General features: G+C 40.3%; 1 protein-coding gene across 1 annotated transcript in view; it reads left to right on the top strand.

Moving 5' to 3' along the window:
* LOC124797975 (nuclear pore membrane glycoprotein 210) overlaps positions 1-20,641 on the top strand; it is a 270,129-nt gene that overhangs the window by 193,791 nt on the left and 55,697 nt on the right. The window contains exons 11-12 of the mRNA XM_047261146.1: positions 2,500-2,729; positions 13,156-13,323. Coding sequence (XP_047117102.1) covers positions 2,500-2,729; positions 13,156-13,323 — 398 coding nt within the window. The remainder of the gene's footprint in view (positions 1-2,499; positions 2,730-13,155; positions 13,324-20,641) is intronic.

Raw genomic sequence — 20,641 nt, 5'->3', positions numbered from 1 at the left:
TGTGCCTATTTTTTGTTTCTAAATCATATTGCATGTAATAAAAAAACCGACAGGTCACCATTCACCAGCATTTGAACGATGGGATCATTTTAAAAGATCAGGTAGAATTCACATTTTTTTGTGTTGTTTTCATCATGGAAATTACCTTGTCATATTATAATACCATTTTATGCAGCGTATATTGTTCCTAAATGAATAAATGAACAAAACAGCTGAGGGTATAGCTTTTTTATTTTACAATAAAAAGTCCAAAAGTTAAGAAATGGCTGATGTGAAGCCGTCAGAAATTTGCCCTATAAGAGTCAGACTAATCATGAGTAAATACGACAGAAATGTGTGTAAAAATGAGACCAGTAGAAAGGAAGTGTTAGAAGAACATGCTACTTTTATGTATCAGATCTATTTTCTAACTAGTCATCCATGTACAGTTGACTGAAAATTTGAAACTCAAGGGACCAGGAAAAAAGTTCAAATTACCAAGACTCAAAATAATATAAGTTCATATAATCGAGAGGGATGGAGGAAAAAATTTAAATAAACAAAAGTTTGAAAGTAAATTCTGGTACACACACAGGTACATTCATCCTTATTTTAAGAAATGTGGAAAGTAATACATATAGTATATGAAGAACATATCAATCAGTATGTTACCCATTATTTTGGAAAATAATCAGTGATTTTCTTTTGAGAGAGCATTGCCATGTGAATTTTCAGTGGTGATGAGAGCTAAGATAAATAGATCACTTGTTTCCATTCTGATCACATAGGAGTGTAAGGTATGGACATATGTCCTTACCTTGCATAATGTGATTGGAGTTGGCTGTTTTCTGCGCAATCTATGTAATCCTTATCCCGACAGGCCAACAATTCACCATCTTTTACATCATCAACTAAATGAAATCCTCAAAGGTTAATTCACTGTGGGTTGTGTAGAAGTTCCCACCCTGATTCTGGTGGGTTTGAATTTGTTAATTCTTGCGGCAGGACTGACATTTCTCCAGGCCTTATCAATCATGGTTATAGTGGTCAAATCTATTAAATTTGGCTTCTCACCCTTTTCAATAATATCCAGTACAAGTGAAGCAATTTCTCTGCAGCAAAGTGTTTTCAGATTTTATTTTATGCACTGGTCCAGTGGTTGCAATCACGATGTCGTGTTTGGTGGGGGGGAATCAATTTCTATGTGCTCTAAGGGTGGTGGCTTGTCAGGTATGGTGCAGTTGTGCAAAAATTGTAAACTTTTGTATTTCTCCTTTTTCATATCACTATTAACCAGGATCAGCCATTCATTTAACAGTTTTGTTGATTCAAGAGATAAGTTGATGGAAGTAGTATTATTCTCTTGAAACAGTTTAGTTTCACAGGTTTCCCTACTACAAGTGGTCTTAACTTCCAATATATATCCAAGTTACAGGTTATGAGAACAATTAATTCTATCCTTGCTCAATTTTCCACCCTGACACTTTTTTCTTTGAATGCTAAGATGAGATTAGGGAGACATTTATAAAAAAAGGAGAGTTTTGTCTGTGTTGAATATGTTGCATGGATCGTAGGCATTCAGAAGTTTTCAGCTCGTAAATCTATCAATACAATGGAAACTGTTGACAGTGGCACCCTCTCCACAGATTTTTATTTAGCATTATGGCGTGACATTTTTTTAAAATGTGAGAACCACCATTAGTTGCTGCAAACCCTTCAACGCTGAGATACTGAGCAAAGGACTTGTCCTTTTCCTTCAGTATGACACCACCCATGGGAATTTTTTATCATCTACACTGATTTATCCACTTGAGCAAACACTTCTTAAGACAGGGAAATTCACCCTATCATGATCTTTTTCTTCTTGTGCCTGAGATTCTTCCAGTAACACAATCTTTATTTTTTTAAATCATTGATAATGTAGATGGTAAACAGCGAACTATTTTGTGACATCTGTTTTCGAAATTCCACTTCCCACAGCTTCAATAAGAAGCTTATTTTATTAATTGATAGGCACTCATGACATTTCCCAGTTTCAAGAGAAATGGATTGACAGCAACACAATAAGAAAGCAGACTGCAGACTGAATGCTATCTAGGTTGGAGAATCAAACAACAGGGATCTGAGCCTGTCCTGGGAATCACAGGAGTAGCGGGACATCAGTGGGAATCAGAGAAGTAGGGGACTTAAATTATAGTGTGTATGGGATTCCTGATTTCAAATTATGAAGTATTGGCAAGATGCTCTTAGTGATGCAATTTCCAGTTATTGGAGGGATCAAATCACATTGATTTCTTTCTTTCTTTTTTTCTCCCTTCAAATTTTTGAGTGTCAAATTATCAAGAGTCAGCTGTATTTGTAGAGAGTGAGTGAGTGGTGTGTGTGTGTGTGTGTGTGTGTGTGTGTGTGTGTGTGTGTGTGTGAGAGAGAGAGAGAGAGAGAGAGAGAGAGAGAGAGAGAGAGAGCGAGTGCACTGGTTCCCCCTATTGTTTTCTTATTTCGATTCTTCTCTTTCTCCAGGTGAATATTCTTGTGAGATCCTTGCTGCCGACGATCCACCTCCGAGTTTAAGCACATTTGAAGGAGATGTTATTTTAACAGTTGAAAGTGGTGGAGTTATGTCTGAACCAATGACAATACCATTCATGCCTGCCATTTACGTGAGCACACCTGAAATTTACTTGTCAGATGCAGAGATGGCTGGAACATTAATTATTAATGGAATACCTGAAGTTCTTAAGCAAGTAAAGGTATGTTCATCAATAAGTAAACTCTTTTTAGTACTTATCCCTAGTGTAATGGTCATTTACTATTCATGTAAGGGTTCTTTGAACACTTTTATTTGTGGTGGTGTGGATGGGAAACTATTTGTGTGGATCTGGATGGGAAAGTAGTGACAGATAAACATAGCTCTCTGAAGTGGGTAAGGCACCCCTAGAACCCTTGTGAGTGAGATGAAACTTTGAAGGGAATGACATATAAAAGTAACAGAAAATTAATGTATTAGTATAATAGATTTTGGGGTTGCTGGACCAACTGGCTTCTTATCAGATCACCAATTTAATTAAAAAATCTTATTCCAGTAGAGCTGCACAACACTGTAAATTGTAGGAAGGCCACTGCAAGAGGCAGGGACTCCAGTAATATGACAGCTACAGTTTTGATGAGAATTTGGACAGAAATATAATTATGAGAATTCTGAAACATTATGTAGAGAGTTTGTTTAGAAGATAATTTTTGAGTTGATATTCAGTACACCAACATCACCTCTGCAAATTAATACCTATAACCGTGCATACTAGTGCTCCTCTCATGATGGAAAATGAAATGGTTCAGCATATCACAGGACTGTGATTTTGTCAGACCATGAATTAACATCTGAGTGCAGGATCGGTGAGATACAATATCAGCCTCTTTGATCGAGATCATATTGTAGGCTGTGGTGTTCTTCATATTTTTAGGTTGATGATGATGAAGTCCCATACTCCGAGGAGTGTAGGGGACGATGCGGGAGACCCGCTCCGCTGTACTAGGCAAGGTCCTAGTGGAGGTGGTTTGCCATTGCCTTCCTCTGACCGTAATGGGGATGAATGATTATGATGAAGACGACACAACACCCAGTCATCTCGAGGCAGGAAAAATCCCTGACCCCGCCGGGAATCTAACCCGGGACCCCATGTGCGGGAATGAGAACACTACCGCAAGACCACTGTTATGTTATAGGATTGTATATTGTAACGTTATCTGACTTAATTCTGGGTGGAAACTCCACAAATATGAATATTATGTTTCTTTCTTGCAGCAATGGTATAAAATAACACATAGTAATATTATTTATCTTTTTTAAAATTATATTCTCGTTTTAGGTAAGCAGGTTTGTTTAGAATTAATTACAGAAGTCGGTGATGATAAAACTGGGGATTTGTTTGACTCCCCTTGATAGATCATTGGTGCACTAACAAAGGAAGTAGCTACTTGGGTAGCAGAGTACTTGTGGAGTGCACATGAGGTTTTTTAGGCTAGGCGGTAGTTTGAGGTGCTCCGATGAACACTTGACCAGTTGATATGCAGCAGGGGAAGTCAAACGGCATTCAGAATAAAGACACTTGAACTGTCACAGTTTTATCAGTGAACTGGCAAAGTATTCATTATAAAGTTCCCAAATTTACTGCCTTCCAGGAAATTTCTTTTGTTCAGATTATTCTTGGGACTGAGAGCTGGCGGAAACCCGAAGTGGAAAGCTCTGAGATATTTAGCGAGTCATGAAATGGATATCGAAAAGACAGATTAGAGGCCATAGGAGGGGGAGAGTTCATTTGCAGTTGATAAAAATGTTCTCTCTAGTGAGGTCGAAGTTGAGTGTGACAGTGAAGTCATCTGGTCCCGTATAACAGGTGTAGATGGAATCAAGTTAATTGTTGCACATTTTTAGTGGCGACCCGATTCTGCTGTGACAGCTCTAGAGTCATTCAAAGAAAGTCTACTGTCAAGAGCACATAAATGCCCAGATCATGAGATACCAGTTGGAGGTGACTTTAAACTGCTGAGTATAGATTGGGATGTCTATGGATTCATTGCGGGGGATGCAGGTGGACAGTTGTGCCAAATACCTTGAAACATGTTTTCTGATAATTGTACTGAGCAGTTAGCGTTGCAGCCCACATGCAGTGGAAATATTTTAGATGTTGTAACTACAAATAGGCTGGACCTTATCAACAATGTCAGTATAGAATCAGGAATTAACGATCCGGATGCCATTATAGCAAATATGATTGTGAAAGTTAATAAATCAGTCAAGAAGGCTAGGAGTATGTTTCTGCTAGATAGAGCAAATAAGTAATTATTAGCATCTTACTTAGACAGTGAGTTGGCATCACTTAGTTCCATTGAGATGGATGTAGAGGAATTATGGGCAAAGTTTAAGCGGACTGCAAATAGTGGTCTGGAGAGTTACATGCCTAGTGAGTGGATAAAAGATGGAAGAGACCCACCATGGTATAATAATGAAATATGTCAGGTGTTGAGGAAGAAGCAGAGACTGTTACAACAACTACCACTGTCACACCTTAGCAAATAATCTGGAAGGGAACCCAAGAAAATTCTGGTCTTATGTAAAATCATTGTGCGGGCTAAGGCTTCCATTCAGATCCTTGTTGACCAGTCGGGGGTGTCAGTTGAAGATAGCAAAATGAACGCCACAGTTTTAAATTTCATGTTTAAGAAATCGTTCATGCAGGAGAATCGTACAAACATAATGTCATTTGACTACCTGACAGACTCCCATGTGGATGACACAGTAATAAGCATACCTGGTGTAAAGAAACAGCTAAAAAGATTTGAAAGTAAATAAATTACCAGGTCCGGATGGAATCCCAGTTTGATTTTACAAAGAGTACTCTGTGGCATTGGACCCTTACCTAGCTTGCATTTATCATGAATCTCTCACACAGCAGAAAGCCCCATGTGAATGGAAAAAAGCGCAGGTGACTCCAGCATACAAGAAGGGTAAAAGAATGGACCCGCAAAACTAAGTTCAGTTTGCTGCAGAATCCTTGAACATATCCTCAGTTCAGATATACTAAAATTTCTTGAGACTGAGAAACTTGTGTCCACGAATCAGCATGGTTTTAGAAAGCACCGCTCATGCGAAACTCAGCTTGCTCTTTTCTCACATAATGTACTGTATACTAAGAACTATGGATGAAGGGCAGCAGGCAGATTCCATATTTCTAGATTCCCAGGAAGCATTTGACACAGTACTCCATTGCAGGCTGTTAATGAAGGTATGAGCATATGGAATAAGTTCACAGATATGTGAGTGGCTCGAAGACTTCGTAAATAATAGAACCCAGTATGTTCATCAGAGACAGGGGTATCCTCAGGAGAGCCCCAGGGAAGTGTGATAAGGACCGCTGTTGTTCTGTATACACATAAATGATTTGGTGGACAGGGTGGGCAGCAAGCTGCGGTTGTATGCTGATGATGCCGTGGTGTATGGCAGGGTATCGAAGTTGAGTGACTGTAGGAACATAACAAGACAACATAGACAAAATTTCCAGGAATGGCAGCTTGTTCTAAATGTGAAAAAATGTAGGTTGATCCAAGTTAATAGGAAGCTCAAACTCATAATGTTCGGATACAGTATTACTAATGTCCTGATTGAACAGTCAAGTCATTTAAATATCTGGCTGTAACTTTGTGAAGCAATATGAAGTGCAATAGTTTACTGGGAGAATTTTAGGAAAGAACAGTTCACCTGTAATGGAGACTGCCTGTAGGACACTGTGTGACATATTCTTGAGTACTGCTTGGGATACATACCAGGTCGGATTGAAGGAAGACGTCGAACTAGTTCAGAGGTGGGCTGCTAGATTTTTTACAGATAGGTTCAAACGACACATAAGTGTTACGGAGATGCTTCGGGAACTCATGGGATGGTGACATCCTTTTGAGAAACACTGTTGAGAAAATTTAGAGAACTGGCATTTGAAGATGACTGCTGAACTATTCCACTGCTGCCAACATACATTGTGCGTAAGTACCATGAAGATAAGATACAAGAAATTAGGACTCATATGGAAACATATACATATTCGTTTTTCCCTCGCTCTGTTTGGCAAGTAGTGGTACAGTGCACTCTCCACTGCACGACATACTATGGCTTGCAGATTATTTATGTAGATATAGATCCCACTTGCAAAGAGGGCATATTTCAGATAGGTGGTGTGTGTGTGTGTGTGTGTGTGTGTGTGTGTGTGTGTGTGAGGGTATCCTTACATGAGTTTCATTTGGTTATCTGATACATGTAATCTATCATTGGTAAACAGAAAAAGAGCATACTGCCAAATGCTATTCAACCGTTGGTTCACTTACAATACCCCATAGGTGCCCCTTTCATTCAGCAAGGCAAAGCTGTACTCACATTGCCCCTGAGTTATATGTCAAAATGATTGATGAACACAGCTTGAACATCAGAGTGGCAGTATACCCATTCTCCCCCCCTCCCTCCCCCCCTCCCCCCCTCCATCCATGGTTATCCTTGACCTAAACTGATCAGTCTCAGTGATGTGGGAGAAGCAATTGTGCATGTGCATGCAATTATGTTGAACCATTGTGAAAGATAGAAGTTTGGTTTGGATATTCTGCTGCTAAGGAGGGGGTGGAGATATACCAACCTCATCACTAAAAGTAAGTCATTTGATAGGGCGACCATTTGTCTAGGAATGTAGTCGGCTCAATGTTTAGAGAGAAACATAAAATTCAGGAAGCTAATGTTACCTGTGTCCTCCAGTACACGCATAAAATGGTGTTTATCTTGTAATATGAAAAGTTTGCTGCTCCCGATATAGAGGAGATGTTGAGTCAGAGACTGATACAGGAACAACAGAAAGACTGCCATACATGTTGAGCTTTCAGCCAAAAAGCCTTTTTCTAAAGCAGACAACACACACACACACACACACACACACACACACACACACACACACACACAAGAACAACTCACATATGTGACCATTGTCTCTGGCCACTGAGCCTGACTGTGAGCAACATCACTTGGTGGGAGATGCAAACTGGGTCTTGGGGGTAAAGAAGTGGCTGGGGTGAGGAGGCGGAGGAGGGGGAGGCGTAGCAGGGTAGGAGTGGTGGAATGTAAATTGCTGCTTGTGGGAGCACGGACACGGTGGGGGCAGGATAGGGTAGGGCAGCTAAGTGCAGTCAAGGGTCTGAGGTGGGATGGTGGAAGATAGTGGGAGAGAGGGGAGGGGCGATCAGAGAAGCAGAGTACAGAAAAAAAGACTAGTGGGTACATTGGTGGATTAGAAAGTGCGTAGTGTTGGAATGAGAGCAGGGAAGGGGAGAGGGGGTGAAAGAATTGTGTCTTGGATTTTCCATTGTTTGTTTATCTTGTAAGTAATAATAACTACTGCTTGTTTTTAGTAACCGAATTTTCTTTTTCTTTTTAATCAAACTTGTTTCATCTGTTTTGGAGATCTTCAATAGTCTGCAAGGCAAGTGTGTCTTATAATTATCTTCTTAACTATAAATGTTTTGTTTTTGAGCCACTTGGATTTAGATATTGCAGCATTACACATATAAAACAAAATGACTGAGAACACAATATTTTCAGGAAATGTCTTGACTATTTCTTTTGTTTCATATTCTAGACCCTTAACAAATTTTATGGAATTTGTGCTGGTGTAATAAGATCCACCAGAGTTGTTGGTTGTTATACTTTTTACCTGTTATATTTATTAGCAGTTTTGAGTGGTGCCTCATTGGTGAGTGATATTTTGTAAGAACTTAAAATATGAAAAAAGCAGCTATGGTGGATCTTATTACAACAGTATGCATTTCATAGAAAATATTTTTGATTATGCAAAGAATTACTACCATACTCATTTCTATTGTAGACCACTGAAGCTTTCATGGCCAGTGCAAAAACCCTTGAATAAATTTTGAAAAGCTTAGAAAACAAGGGAGATATGATTTTTCCAGTATGCTTATGGGGGCTTAAGGTTTAATTTGCTGATGACTCTAGAAGATGTAATCAAGGTGTGTAACTCAGGTTTCATGCAAGTACTCCACTTAAAATAACATCTTGGTCCAAGTTACACATGTCAGGCAATTTAGTTCAAGCAAAAAAAAAAAAAAAAAAAAAAAAAAAAAAAAAATACGTTTATTGCATGACAACACATATAATACTAACATGGGTTTAGTATCTGAAAACTGAATACATACTGATGATAAAACTGTGTCAGGATGGACACCATAAAGTTACTGCCATTGCTCTTTGTATACATTACAACAATTACAAAGTTACATTATGCTTTGAAACAGTTTGCATGTCGAAATATTACAGTTTTCACGTAAATGTTATGTGGAATGTACATCAGTAACAATGTCTTAATTATTTCTGTTAATTACTTTACAAATACAGTGTAACTTTTGTTCCTTACATAAATCTTGTTGTGTCTTTATGGAGGCTTGCGTCATAGATACTATCACTCTTCTGATTATAAATTCCACAAATAATATATTGGGCTTTTGTTCACATTACATTTGACATATTTTTAGTTTGTAGTGCAATATCTCTATAAATTAGAATTTGTTTAATTGAGCACATTTAATCTTAAGTCTACTTATTCTCATCAATATGGTAATTCAACAACATTACAATTCACGCTTTAGCACCTGTGTAATGTAAACATTGTGTGTTTGCATCACATTCTCTGACAAGTTTGGAATCATACTATTCACTAAATATTGTCCTATTCTGCTACATTACGCAGTGAAGGTTGAGGTCAGGGGGAGGGAGGGGGGCATGGGAACAAAGGGTATGTCATAGGGAGAATTCCCACATGTGTAATTCAGAAAAGCTGTTGGTGTTAGTAAGAATACAGAAGGTGCAGACTATGAAGCAATCATTGAAGTGAAGCACATCATGTTCAGCAACAAGATGGTCGTACTGTCCCTTGAACACAGTTTGCAGGAGCCATTCATATGGACAGACAGCCTATTGTCATGCCTCATTAGAAACTGGCACAGTGGCTGCAGCCTAGTTTGCAGAGCATGATTGCTTTCACGGGTATCCTAACTTTTAGCATCGTGGGAGATGGTTGTGACAGAACTTGAGTAGATGGAGAGGGATGATGTATTGGATAGGTCTTGCTTCTAGGTCTGTTGCAGGCATATGAAACATGAGACAGGGGGGTTGGGACTAGGGGTGGAGTAGGGATAGACAAGGTTGTTGCATAGGTTGGTGGAATACAAATGTAGGAGGGCTGGGGAGGATAGTGGGGAGGATATTCCTCATTTCATGGCATGGTGAACGGAAGTCGAAACCGTGCTGCTTTGTAGCTGGACAGTGAGTGTGTGTGTGTGTGTGTGTGTGTGTGTGTGTGTGTGTGTGTGTGTGTGTGTGTGTGAGGGATGGTAGGTGACTTGGAGAGACAAAGCATGGGAGATCTTTCTGGACAAGGTTAGCAGGGTCCTTTTATTCTGTGAATGCCCCAGTGAGACCTTTGGCATATTTGAAGAGGGACTACGCATCACTACAGATGTGATGTTCTTGGTTGGGTAAACTGTATGAAAGGGATTTCTTGGTTTGGGATGGGTGGCAGCTGTCAAAGTGGAGGATGTCGATAAGTGTGATGTGGGTGGAGGTACATTGAGCCATGTTCAGCAACAAGACTTGACCAGAGTTGCAGTAGCTGTTTGTGTGGACAGACAGCTTTTTGTCATGCCCTATTAGAAAGTGGCACAGTGGTTGCAGTCTAGTTTGCAGAGGTCAACATGGAGGAATGTTGCTTACTGGTTTGAGGAGAGTCAGGTGAAATTAATAGGGAAGAAAGTGTTGGGATTCTCTAGGTATGTTCCCACATCCTTAGCCCAGATTGTGAAGATGTTGCCATTGAATCTGAACCACATGGTTTGGAATTCTGGATCGTTAGCAGGGATTTCTCTAGGTGACCCATGAATAGGTTGGCATAAGATGGTGCCATGGTGCCTATTGCTGTACCATGGATTTGTTTGTAGGTGATGCCTTCAAAGGGGGAGTAATTGTGGATGAGGATATAGTTGGTCTTGGTAATGGGGAAGGAGACAATAGGTTTGGAGTCAATCGGGTGTTGGGAAAGGTAATGTTCAGTAGCAACAAGGCCACCATGAGCATTGGGAATATTAACATATGACGGGAGAGCTCCGGATGGTAAGGCACAGGAACTGTGAAGAATCTGTGGAGGAAATGGTTAGCAAATTTTCTACAGGAGGGTAAGTTATGGTGTTAGTCGTAACCTACCTTCTATGTAAAAGTCATCACCCGTTTCATCCTGGTCCTCAAACCAACAAGCCTCTTAACTCGATATTGACCTCCACCTCAAGAATGGCATCAGTAACTCTGTCCACATCAGACCTACCGGCCACCAAGAATATCTTTACTTCAACAGCTGCCATCCATTCCATACTAGGAAGTCCGTTCCATACAGCCTAGCCGCCAGAGGTCGTCACATCTGTAGTGACTGGCAATCACTTTCCAAAAATGCCAAGGGCTCTACTGAGGCATTCACAGACCAAAATTGTCCTGCCAGTGTTAATGATCAATCCTCCCCACTATCATACTCACCCATCACTCAGAGGTATTCCGTCATCCACAGAGTCCACATAATATCCTTATCCTTCCTTACAAACTCCTAATCCCAGTCTCTTGCCATGTGGCTGATATCCCTGTAATAGACCTAAATGCAAGACCTATTCTCCCACTGTTGCCTACCCCAGTCCTGTCGCAAGCATCTCCTACCCCAGCAAAGGCAGAGCTACTTGTGAATGCAGCCATGTGATCTACAAACTAAGCTACAACCACTATGCCGCTTTTTACATGGACATGACAACCAACAAGCTGTCTGTCTGCATGAATGGCTTCTGCAAACTGTAGCCAAGAGAAAGCTGGACAACTCTGCTGCTAAACTGCTGCCCAATACGATGTGCTTCACTTCAATGATTGCTTCACAGCTGGTACCATCTATATCCTTCCTACCAATACCAGCTATTCTGAAATGCACAGGTGAGACCTGTCTCTACAACATATGCTTCGTTCCTGGAACACCCCCCTCCTCCGCCCCCCCCCCCCCCCACCTTAATCTTCACTAGTCCCTGTCCTCCATCTGCATGTCTCCTTCCTTCCTCCCATTCCACCACGACACATGCTTTCTATCTCACCAACACACCTCCAAGTCCCCCCACCCCTCCCCTCCCAAACCTCAACCACCTGACTCTGCACATAGCAGCCTATCCTGTCCCCTCTTGTCCCTGCATGCTCCCACAGTCAGCACAATATCTTCGCCCACCCTTACCCTGGTATCCATCTCCCTCCATGCCTCATGCTTCCTGTTTAGCCCCACCACCCACTGTAGAAGACTACTGTCAAATCACAGTGTCTGGAGTCAGGGGCCATGTGTGTGTGGGTTCTGCTTGTACGAATGTGTGTGTTTTCTATTTCAGGAGAAGGACTTTTTTTTGTTTGAAAGCTTAAACATTTAGCAGTCATTTTCATAGTGCCTGTCTGCAACTCAATGTCTCCTCTGTGTGCTGGATAGCAATATATCCTTATCGTATTGCAGTCATTCCTATCCATCAGACAAACAGCAATGTATTATCAAGTGAACAAAAAAGGCTGTAATGTTAATAGGATGCTCGAAAGCCTATAGACAATCAAAATCTGTAACAACAGTGCTCAGTGATGGAAGCTCTCCATTGAAGATTAAAGTACAAAAAGAGTTTCAGTGCAAATATTATCACCTTCTCCTAGATGTAAATCCAGGACAAAGTGCATTTATGATTGCCATGAGTCTTGTAATCAGCTATTGTTGTTTCTTCTTCCTTGTCTTACTCTTGTTAACCAAGTAAGGGAAAATGAAGAAACATCAGTGCTCAGATGAATAATTTTGAAGCAAACTGGAAACTCCTGCCAGTTTGCTTGCTGTATTTTAACATCACAGTGGGGTTGGTAGCCCGCAAAGGGGTGAATCATACCCATAGTGATGTCTTTATCCCTCTAGTAATTAAATGGAGAAGGAAATTAAGGTGCTAAAGAAACAGGTATCTCAATTGTGCCATATGTCATGGAGAGACTACAGTAATTTCTCTTCAGAGCATGTCATTTGTGTGAATTGAGAATTTTTGAATGTATTTAAAAAATGAAAGAAGACCCCCTTGTGAAATAATGTGAGCGTCTGTACGTAGATTTTTTGACAGTTTGTTCACATCATGGTAATTATATATCGGCATTTTCGAGTTTTTCAACAAAATGTAAATTTTTTTCTAACTTTCAGGCAGCAGAAGTGTCTATTATTCTCAAAGAGTCAGTTTTCAGTTCTAATAGTAGACTGGTATCTAATCTGTGTCAGTAATGGTTGTTTATATGCTATTGTCAACTACTTCTGCTTGAGGGCAAGGGAGAGAGGGTGAAGGGGATGGCAGTAGTTCTCACCTAAAGGTACTAATGGGAACATCAACAGGCAGAACATGTCTGTTGTAATTCATCATTGTTATAATTTAACAAAGGAATTGATTGTTAATGTTGCCATTAACAGTTAAAAATAAACAATTACGATTTAAGAAACGTACATCTTTTGTTGGAATTTATATTAACTCATTGTCTTATCTGCTCATTCTTTTCAGGTGGAGTCAGAAAACACACTTCTTACTGTGGTAAAAAAGGATTCTGCTGTCCGCCTATCATCATCATCTTACAGGATAATTTTGAGTGACGAGTTCTGGAAACTTGGAGAATTAAGCTTAAAAATGAATGTCAGCGTTATTTCTGATCTTACCTGTCAGAATTTGCAGGTAATGGTGCCCTTTTTGTGCCAAATTCTGTGAATTTGTTATTTTGCATTCTGTATTAGTTTTAATTGCACTCTGATACAGTATGATTTTACTGGGATAAAAAAAAAAAAAAAAAAAAAAAAAGAAAAAAAACTTTGAGGAAATATGCTAAGCAGATGCTGCCAAATAAGTGTCAGGATTGTATTTGAAGCAGATGCTGGGGAACTGGCATCCATTCAGCTTTGTTCTGAAAGTTTTGTAAAAATGTCCTTGTATTATGTTTTTTGAAAATCATTTTCAATTTTGTGGACTTGACTGTTCTTGTATTGTCATTTTGTTTGTCTAATCACTGATTAACGTTCTTTTGTAGTTGCCACAAACATGTCTTGCATTTTCTGATTTTTTTTATTCCATATTTTGAATTCTTTGTGTTGAGATTTTACTGCTTGATCACAGTCTACATTCCAACAAGGAATTTGGTTTTGAGCAGTTAAGTTGTTATAAATTTTAGTTTTAAGACACTGGTTATCCAGTCAGTCATATTTTTTTTCTTTTTAGAGAAGAATAGGCTTCTTTGCGATTAATTTTCATTTTCAACCTGTGGCTGACTGGCATTCGAAAATGGACGATTGCTTGAAACCATTTGTGATATAAAGAAACAGAAAATTTAGAATCCTTCCATAGTGGTGCAAGCTACTTCTACATTTCAATTACAATTTTCGGACTCCAAGTGTGTGAAGGAATTATATTAATTTGTGCCATTAATATTGTTCATCTGATACAGACTAAGTCAACTTATACTCACAGATGTCAAGTTATTAGTTTCGTAGAAATTGCTGTATTTAGAATGTCTAATTTCTTCTTTTAAAAGATTTGAGAGTAAATGTCACAACTCAACGAATAGAAGAGTTGCTGAAAAACACACAAACAAGACAGAGAACTTTGTTAGCTTTGGGACCTGTATGACTACATCAACACTGTGCTAAAACTGCCATTCACTATCTTGACTGGGGTGGAGGTTTTGTGTCAGATGGAGTAGGTGAAGGGCAAAAGGAGGTGGGAAGTGGGAGGGAAGTTTGGGGATGGGTGGCTGAGGGTGGGATGGAGGCAGCAGATGCGCAGGATAGAGGTGCAGGAGGGAGAGGTAACAGGTGTGTGGAATAGGAATGCAACACAAGCATAGGTGGGTTTGTGTGGCTCGTGATGACAGTGATATTGAGTAGTGGGTTGGAAGAGGGCAGCACAACAGAGGAAGGGAGATCTCAATGGGAAATGGGTGTGGCTGCAGGACGTGTAAAGTTAGGGGCCTGGAGCAGGATGGGGGTACAGGTATTGGAAACTAGGAGGATTACAGAAATGAAGGATGTGCTGCATGGACGACTCCCATCCACATAGTTAAGAGAAGTTGATGTTGAGGGTAAGGATTTAGATGTTAGAAGTTGCGAAGCAGCCATTGAAATGCAACATGTTGTGCTCAGCAGGGTGTTCGGTCACTGGGGGGCAACTCTGCTCTTGGGCATTACATCCAGCTATGAGCCAACTGAAAGGAGCTTTTGAATGTTTCTGTGCAGCTGCATCAGATAGGAGGAAAGAGTGGCAACACTGTACAACTGTACATCAGTTTGGCATGGTAAAAGAGAATCAAAAAGGAACTATATTGATGTGTATGCTTTTTTATGTGGTTTTATTTTTTATACATCAGCTAGTTGTAAGGAACAGAAACAAATTAAGAATAGTAAGAAGTTAAGTCTCAGTTAAACTTTTACATCTACATCTACATGATTACTCCGCAATTCACATTTAAGTACTTGGCAGAGGGTTCATTGAAGCACAATCATACTATCTCTCTACCATTCCACTCCCGAACAGCACGCGGGAAAAACGAACACATAAACCTTTCTGTCCGAGCTCTGATTTCTCTTATTTTGTTTTGATGATCATTCCTACCTATGTAGGTTGGGCTCAACAAAATATTTTCGCATTCGGAAGAGAAAGTTGGTGACTGAAATTTCATAAATAGATCTCGCCGCGACAAAAAACGTCTTTGCTTTAATGACTTCCATCCCAACTCGCGTATCATGTCTGCCACACTCTCTCCCCTATTACGTGATAATACAAAACGAGCTGCCCTTTTTTGCACCCTTTCGATGTCCTCCGTCAATCCCACCTGGTAAGGATCCCACACTGCGCAGCAATATTCTAACAGAGGACGAACGAGTGTAGTGTAAGCTGTCTCTTTAGTGGACTTGTTGCATCTTCTAAGTGTCCTGCCAATGAAATGCAACCTTTGGCTCGCCTTCCCCACAATATTATCTATGTGGTCTTTCCAACTGAAGTTGTTCGTAATTTTAACACCCAGGTACTTAGTTGAATTGACAGCCTTGAGAATTGTACTATTTATCGAGTAATCGAATTCCAACGGATTTCTTTTGGAACTCATGTGGATCACCTCACAATTTTCGTTATTTAGTGGCAACTGCCACCTGCCACAACATACAGCAATCTTTTCTAAATCGCTTAGCAACTGATACTGGTCTTCGGATGACCTTACTAGACGGTAAATTACAACATCATCTGCGAACAACCTAAGAGAACTGCTCAGATTGTCACTCAGGTCATTTATATAGATCAGGAACAGCAGAGGTCCCAGGACGCTTCCCTGGGGAACACCTGATATCACTTCAGTTTTACTCAATGGCTTGCCATCTATTGCTACGAACTGCGACCTTCCTGACAGGAAATCACGAATCCAGTCGCACAACTGAGACGATACCCCATAGGCCCGCGGCCTGATTAGAAGTTGCTTGTGAGGAACGGTGTCAAAAGCTTTCCGGAAATCTAGAAATATGGAATCAACTTGAGATCCCCTGTCGATAGCGGCCATTACTTCGTGCGAATAAAGAGCTAGCTGCGTTGCACAAGAACGATGTTTTCTGAAACCATGCTGATTAATCGTTCCCCTCGAGGTGATTCATAATGTTTGAATACAGTATATGCTCCAAAACCCCACTGCAAACCGACGTCAATGTTATAGGTCTGTAGTTCGATGGATTACTCCTACTACCCTTCTTAAACACTGGTGCGACCTGTGCAATTTTCCAATCTGTAGGTACAGATCTATCGGTGACCGAGCGGTTGTATATGATTGCTAAGTAGGGAGCTATTGTATCAGCGTAATCTGAAAGGAACCTAATCGGTATACAATCTGGACCTGAATACTTGCCCATATCAAACGATTTGAGTTGCTTTGCAACCTCTAAGGTATCTACTTCTAAGAAACTCATGCTAGCAGCTGTTCGTGTTTCAAATTCTGGAATGTTCCATTCATCTTCGCTGGTGAAGGAATTTCGGAAAACTGCGTTCAATAACTCTGCTTTACCGGCACAGTCGTCGGTAACAGTACCATCGGCACTCCGCAGCGAAGGTATTGACTGTGTCTTGCCGCTTGTGTACTTTACATACGACCAGAATTTCTTCGGATTTTCTACCAAATTTCGAGACAATGTTTTGTTGTGGAACCTATTAAAGGCATCTCGCATTGAAGTCCGTGCCAAATTTCGCGCGTCTGTAAATTTTAGCCAATCTTCGGGATTTCACATTCTTCTGAACTTTGCACACTTTTTCCGTTGCCTATGCAACAGCGTTCGGACCTGTTTCGTGTACCATGGGGGATCAGTTCCATCTCTTACCGATTTATGAGGTATGAATCTCTCAATTGCAGCTGCTACTACTTTGAATTTGAGCCACATCTCGTCTACATTTGCATAGTCGGTTCGGAAGGAATGGAGATTGTCTGTTAGGAAGGCTTCTAGTGACACTTTATCCGCTTTTTTAAATAAAATTATTTTGCATTTGTTTCCTTGGAAGAAACAGTATTGAGCCTAGCTACAACGACCTTGTGATCACTAATCCCTGTATCAGTCATGATGCTCTCTATTAGCTCTGGATTGCTTGTGGCTAAGAGGTCAAGTGTGTTTTCGCAACCATTTACAATTCACGTGGGTTTGTGGACTAACTGCTCGAAATAATTTTCGGGGAAAGCATTTAGGACAATCTTGGAAGATGTTTTCTGCCTACCACAGGTTTTGAACAAGTATTTTTGCCAACATATCGAGGGAAGGTTGAAGTCCCCACCAACTATAACCATATGAGTGGTGTATTTATTTGTTACGAGACTCAAATTTTCTCTGAACTGTTCAGCAACTATATCATATCAGCGCACACTCCACTGCAGAGTGAAAATCTCATTCTGGAAACATCCCCCAGGCTGTGGCTAAGCCACGTCTCCGCTATATCCTTTCTTTCAGCAGTGCTAGTTCTGCAAGGTTCGCAGGAGAGCTTCTGTAAAGTTTGGAAGGTAGGAGACGAGATACTGGCAGAAGTAAAGCTGTGAGTACCGTGCATGAGTCGTGCTTTGGTAGCTCAGATGGTAGAGCACTTGCCCGCGATAGGCAAAGGTCCCGAGTTCGAGTCTCGGTCGGACACACAGTTTTAATCTGCCAGGAAGTTTTATATCATAGTAGTCTGGGGGTCGGTAGAAGGATCCAATTATTAACTTAGTTCGGCTGTTAAGTATAACCTCCACCCATACCAATTCGCAATGAGTATCTACTTCGATTTCACTACAAGATAAACCACTACTGACAGACACAAACACTCCACCACCAATTCTGCGTAATCTGTCTTTCCTGAACACCGTCTGAGACTTCGTAAAAATTTGTGCAGAACTTATTTCAGGCTTTAGCCAGCTTCCTGTACCTATAACGATTTCAGCTTCTGTGCTTTCTATTAGCGCTTGAAGCTCAGGGACTTTCCCAGCACAACTACAACAGTTTACAACTACAATTCCGACTGTTCCTTGATCCGAGCACGTCCTGTATTTGCCACGCACCCTTTGAGATTGCAGCCCACCCCGAGGCCTTCTAACCTAAAAAACCGCCCAGTCCACACCACCCAGCCTCCACCACAGCTTGACTAATTTAATGTAATTGCAAAAACTGAAAATAATATAAAAACAAAAGACAAGGTCCCATAAAGAGATATCGAGTGGATTTAAGTCTGGCAACTAACTGGCCATTCACAGGGCCTCCACAATCAGTCAATCATGAAGGAAAGGAATTGTCTTGGTGGCATCACACTACGAAGCAGAAATGAGCAGGAATTGTGCACGAGCCATGTCTTCAGTCCGTGGAGCAGACTATCTTCTCTATTAATTCTGGTTAACTTGACATTCAGGAAATGCAAAGGTTACTTTCCTATTAGTCATCATGGTTGCACATATTGAGACAATAATTGGTAATGTGATACCAAATATTGACCACTACTTCTGCTGATATCCTCATATTTTCATCTGTGGGGTGTTTTCTTCGCTATTCACTCAGTGGGTAGCAATCTACAACAGACTTTACACATTATTTCAAACCTCTTTGAAACTTTCTCTTGCTGGCACCCCGTATAAAGTAATGAATGTATTACTTACTGCATTTTCGCTATTCATACAATAAAACTTCTGTATAAGGCATGACGTTTTAATATACTACTTCGTTACTACTGACTCTGTTAGAACACATTGTGCAGATAGTGTCCACATCTACCACTGAATGTACTTGCAGAATTACATAGTTGTATGATGCACAGCTCAGGAGTGTGATGTCATAAACACTGAGATATGCTTTATAAGTACGTATTTGCTTCTTTAAAGCGTTGTGATGAGTAGGAAACTGAGTCTTCACTAAATCATTTAATGATTCATTTTAAATCTTCTGATGAATTTTCAGCAGTAAATGATAGCAAAATCTGCAAACAGTCCAAGAAGGTTGCTCGGATTATCTCCTAAATCATTTACATATAGTAAGAAGAGTAGAGGGACTGTAGCACTTCCTTGGGAAACTCCAGGTATCACTACTATTTCATTAGATGACTTCCCTTAATTTATTATAAACTGTGACTTTTCTGACAAATTCATTATTCTTTTTTTCATTGTTGAAAAGGATTGGTTTTGTAAGATGCGTGTATCTGATGACTTTATATAAAGTTGCTGAAGTCCTACCTCTGCTCGTTGCCTCCTGGCAACTGTTTGCACCTTCTATGACGTTCGTTTGAAAAGTCCGTGCTAAAATAAAAAATACTTATGTGTTTGGGGTAAACCTTTTTTATTTTTCGACGTAATCTCCTTTTAGACTTGTACACTTCATCCAATGCTGTTCTAATTTGTTGATCCCTTCCAAATAATAAGAATTGTCCAAGTCTGCAAAACATCTATTAGTTGCTGCAATCACCTCCTTGTTTGAATAAAGTCTTTGTCCCACCAGCCATTTCTTCAAATTGGGGAACAAATATTAGTCTGAGGGAGCCTATTCTGGAGAATAGGGGTGATGTGAAACGAGTTGGAATTTTATTTTCATTAATTTTGAGACCACAAATGCTGAGGTGTGTGCTGATGCATTGTTGTGATGGAAAAGGACTTTTTTGCGGTCCAATCGCCGGTGTCTTTCTTGCAGCTCGGTTTCCAAACGGTCCAATAACAATGAATAATATGCACCTGTAATAGTTTTACCCTTTTACAGATAGTCGATGAGGATTACCCCTTGCGAATCCCAAAAGACAGTCGCCATAACCTTTCCGCTCGAAGGAATGGTCTTTGCCTTTTTTGGGGCAGTTTCTCCCTTGGTAACCCATTGTTCAGATTGTTCTTTGGTCTCAGGAGTATAGTAATGTATCCACGTTTCATCCACAGCGACGAAATGATGTTTTAAGTCCTGCGGACTCTTCCTGAACAGCTGCAAGCCATCCTTGCAACACTTCACACGATTCCGTTTTTGGCCAAGCTTGAGCAATCGCAGAACCCTCTTGTGGATAGCTTTCTCATGTCCAAATGTTTATGCAAAATATTATGTACTCATTCATTCGATATGCCCACATCACTAGCAATCTCACGCACCTTAACTCTTCTGTCATCCATCACCACATCATGGATTTTATCAATGATTTCTGGAGTCGTAACCTTCACAGGGCGTCCAGAACGTTCAGCATCACTTGCGCCCATATGGCCACTCCGAAAATTTTGAAAGCTTCTTTTTAGTCTCCTGGGGTGTTTTGCCTTTCATAAAGTAATATTTAATCACCATACGAAATTCATTTTTGTCCATTTTTTGACAATCACTTGACTTCCTTGATTCACACGAATGCCAAACACAAAGAAATAGACTAATATGGCTGAGACTTGGTATGCATTCTTTCCAAAGATGCTACTAACTAAACGTGAACTTGATATGTGTTGGTGGTGCCATATCTCAGACTTTGCACAGACTTTTCAAATGCCCCTTGTACATGTGGATAT

Source organism: Schistocerca piceifrons, chromosome 5 (assembly GCF_021461385.2).
Source record: "Schistocerca piceifrons isolate TAMUIC-IGC-003096 chromosome 5, iqSchPice1.1, whole genome shotgun sequence".
Classification (NCBI taxonomy): domain Eukaryota; kingdom Metazoa; phylum Arthropoda; class Insecta; order Orthoptera; family Acrididae; genus Schistocerca; species Schistocerca piceifrons.
The sequence above is the reverse complement of the archived record's forward strand: the minus strand, read 5'-3'. Positions and strand labels throughout refer to the sequence as shown.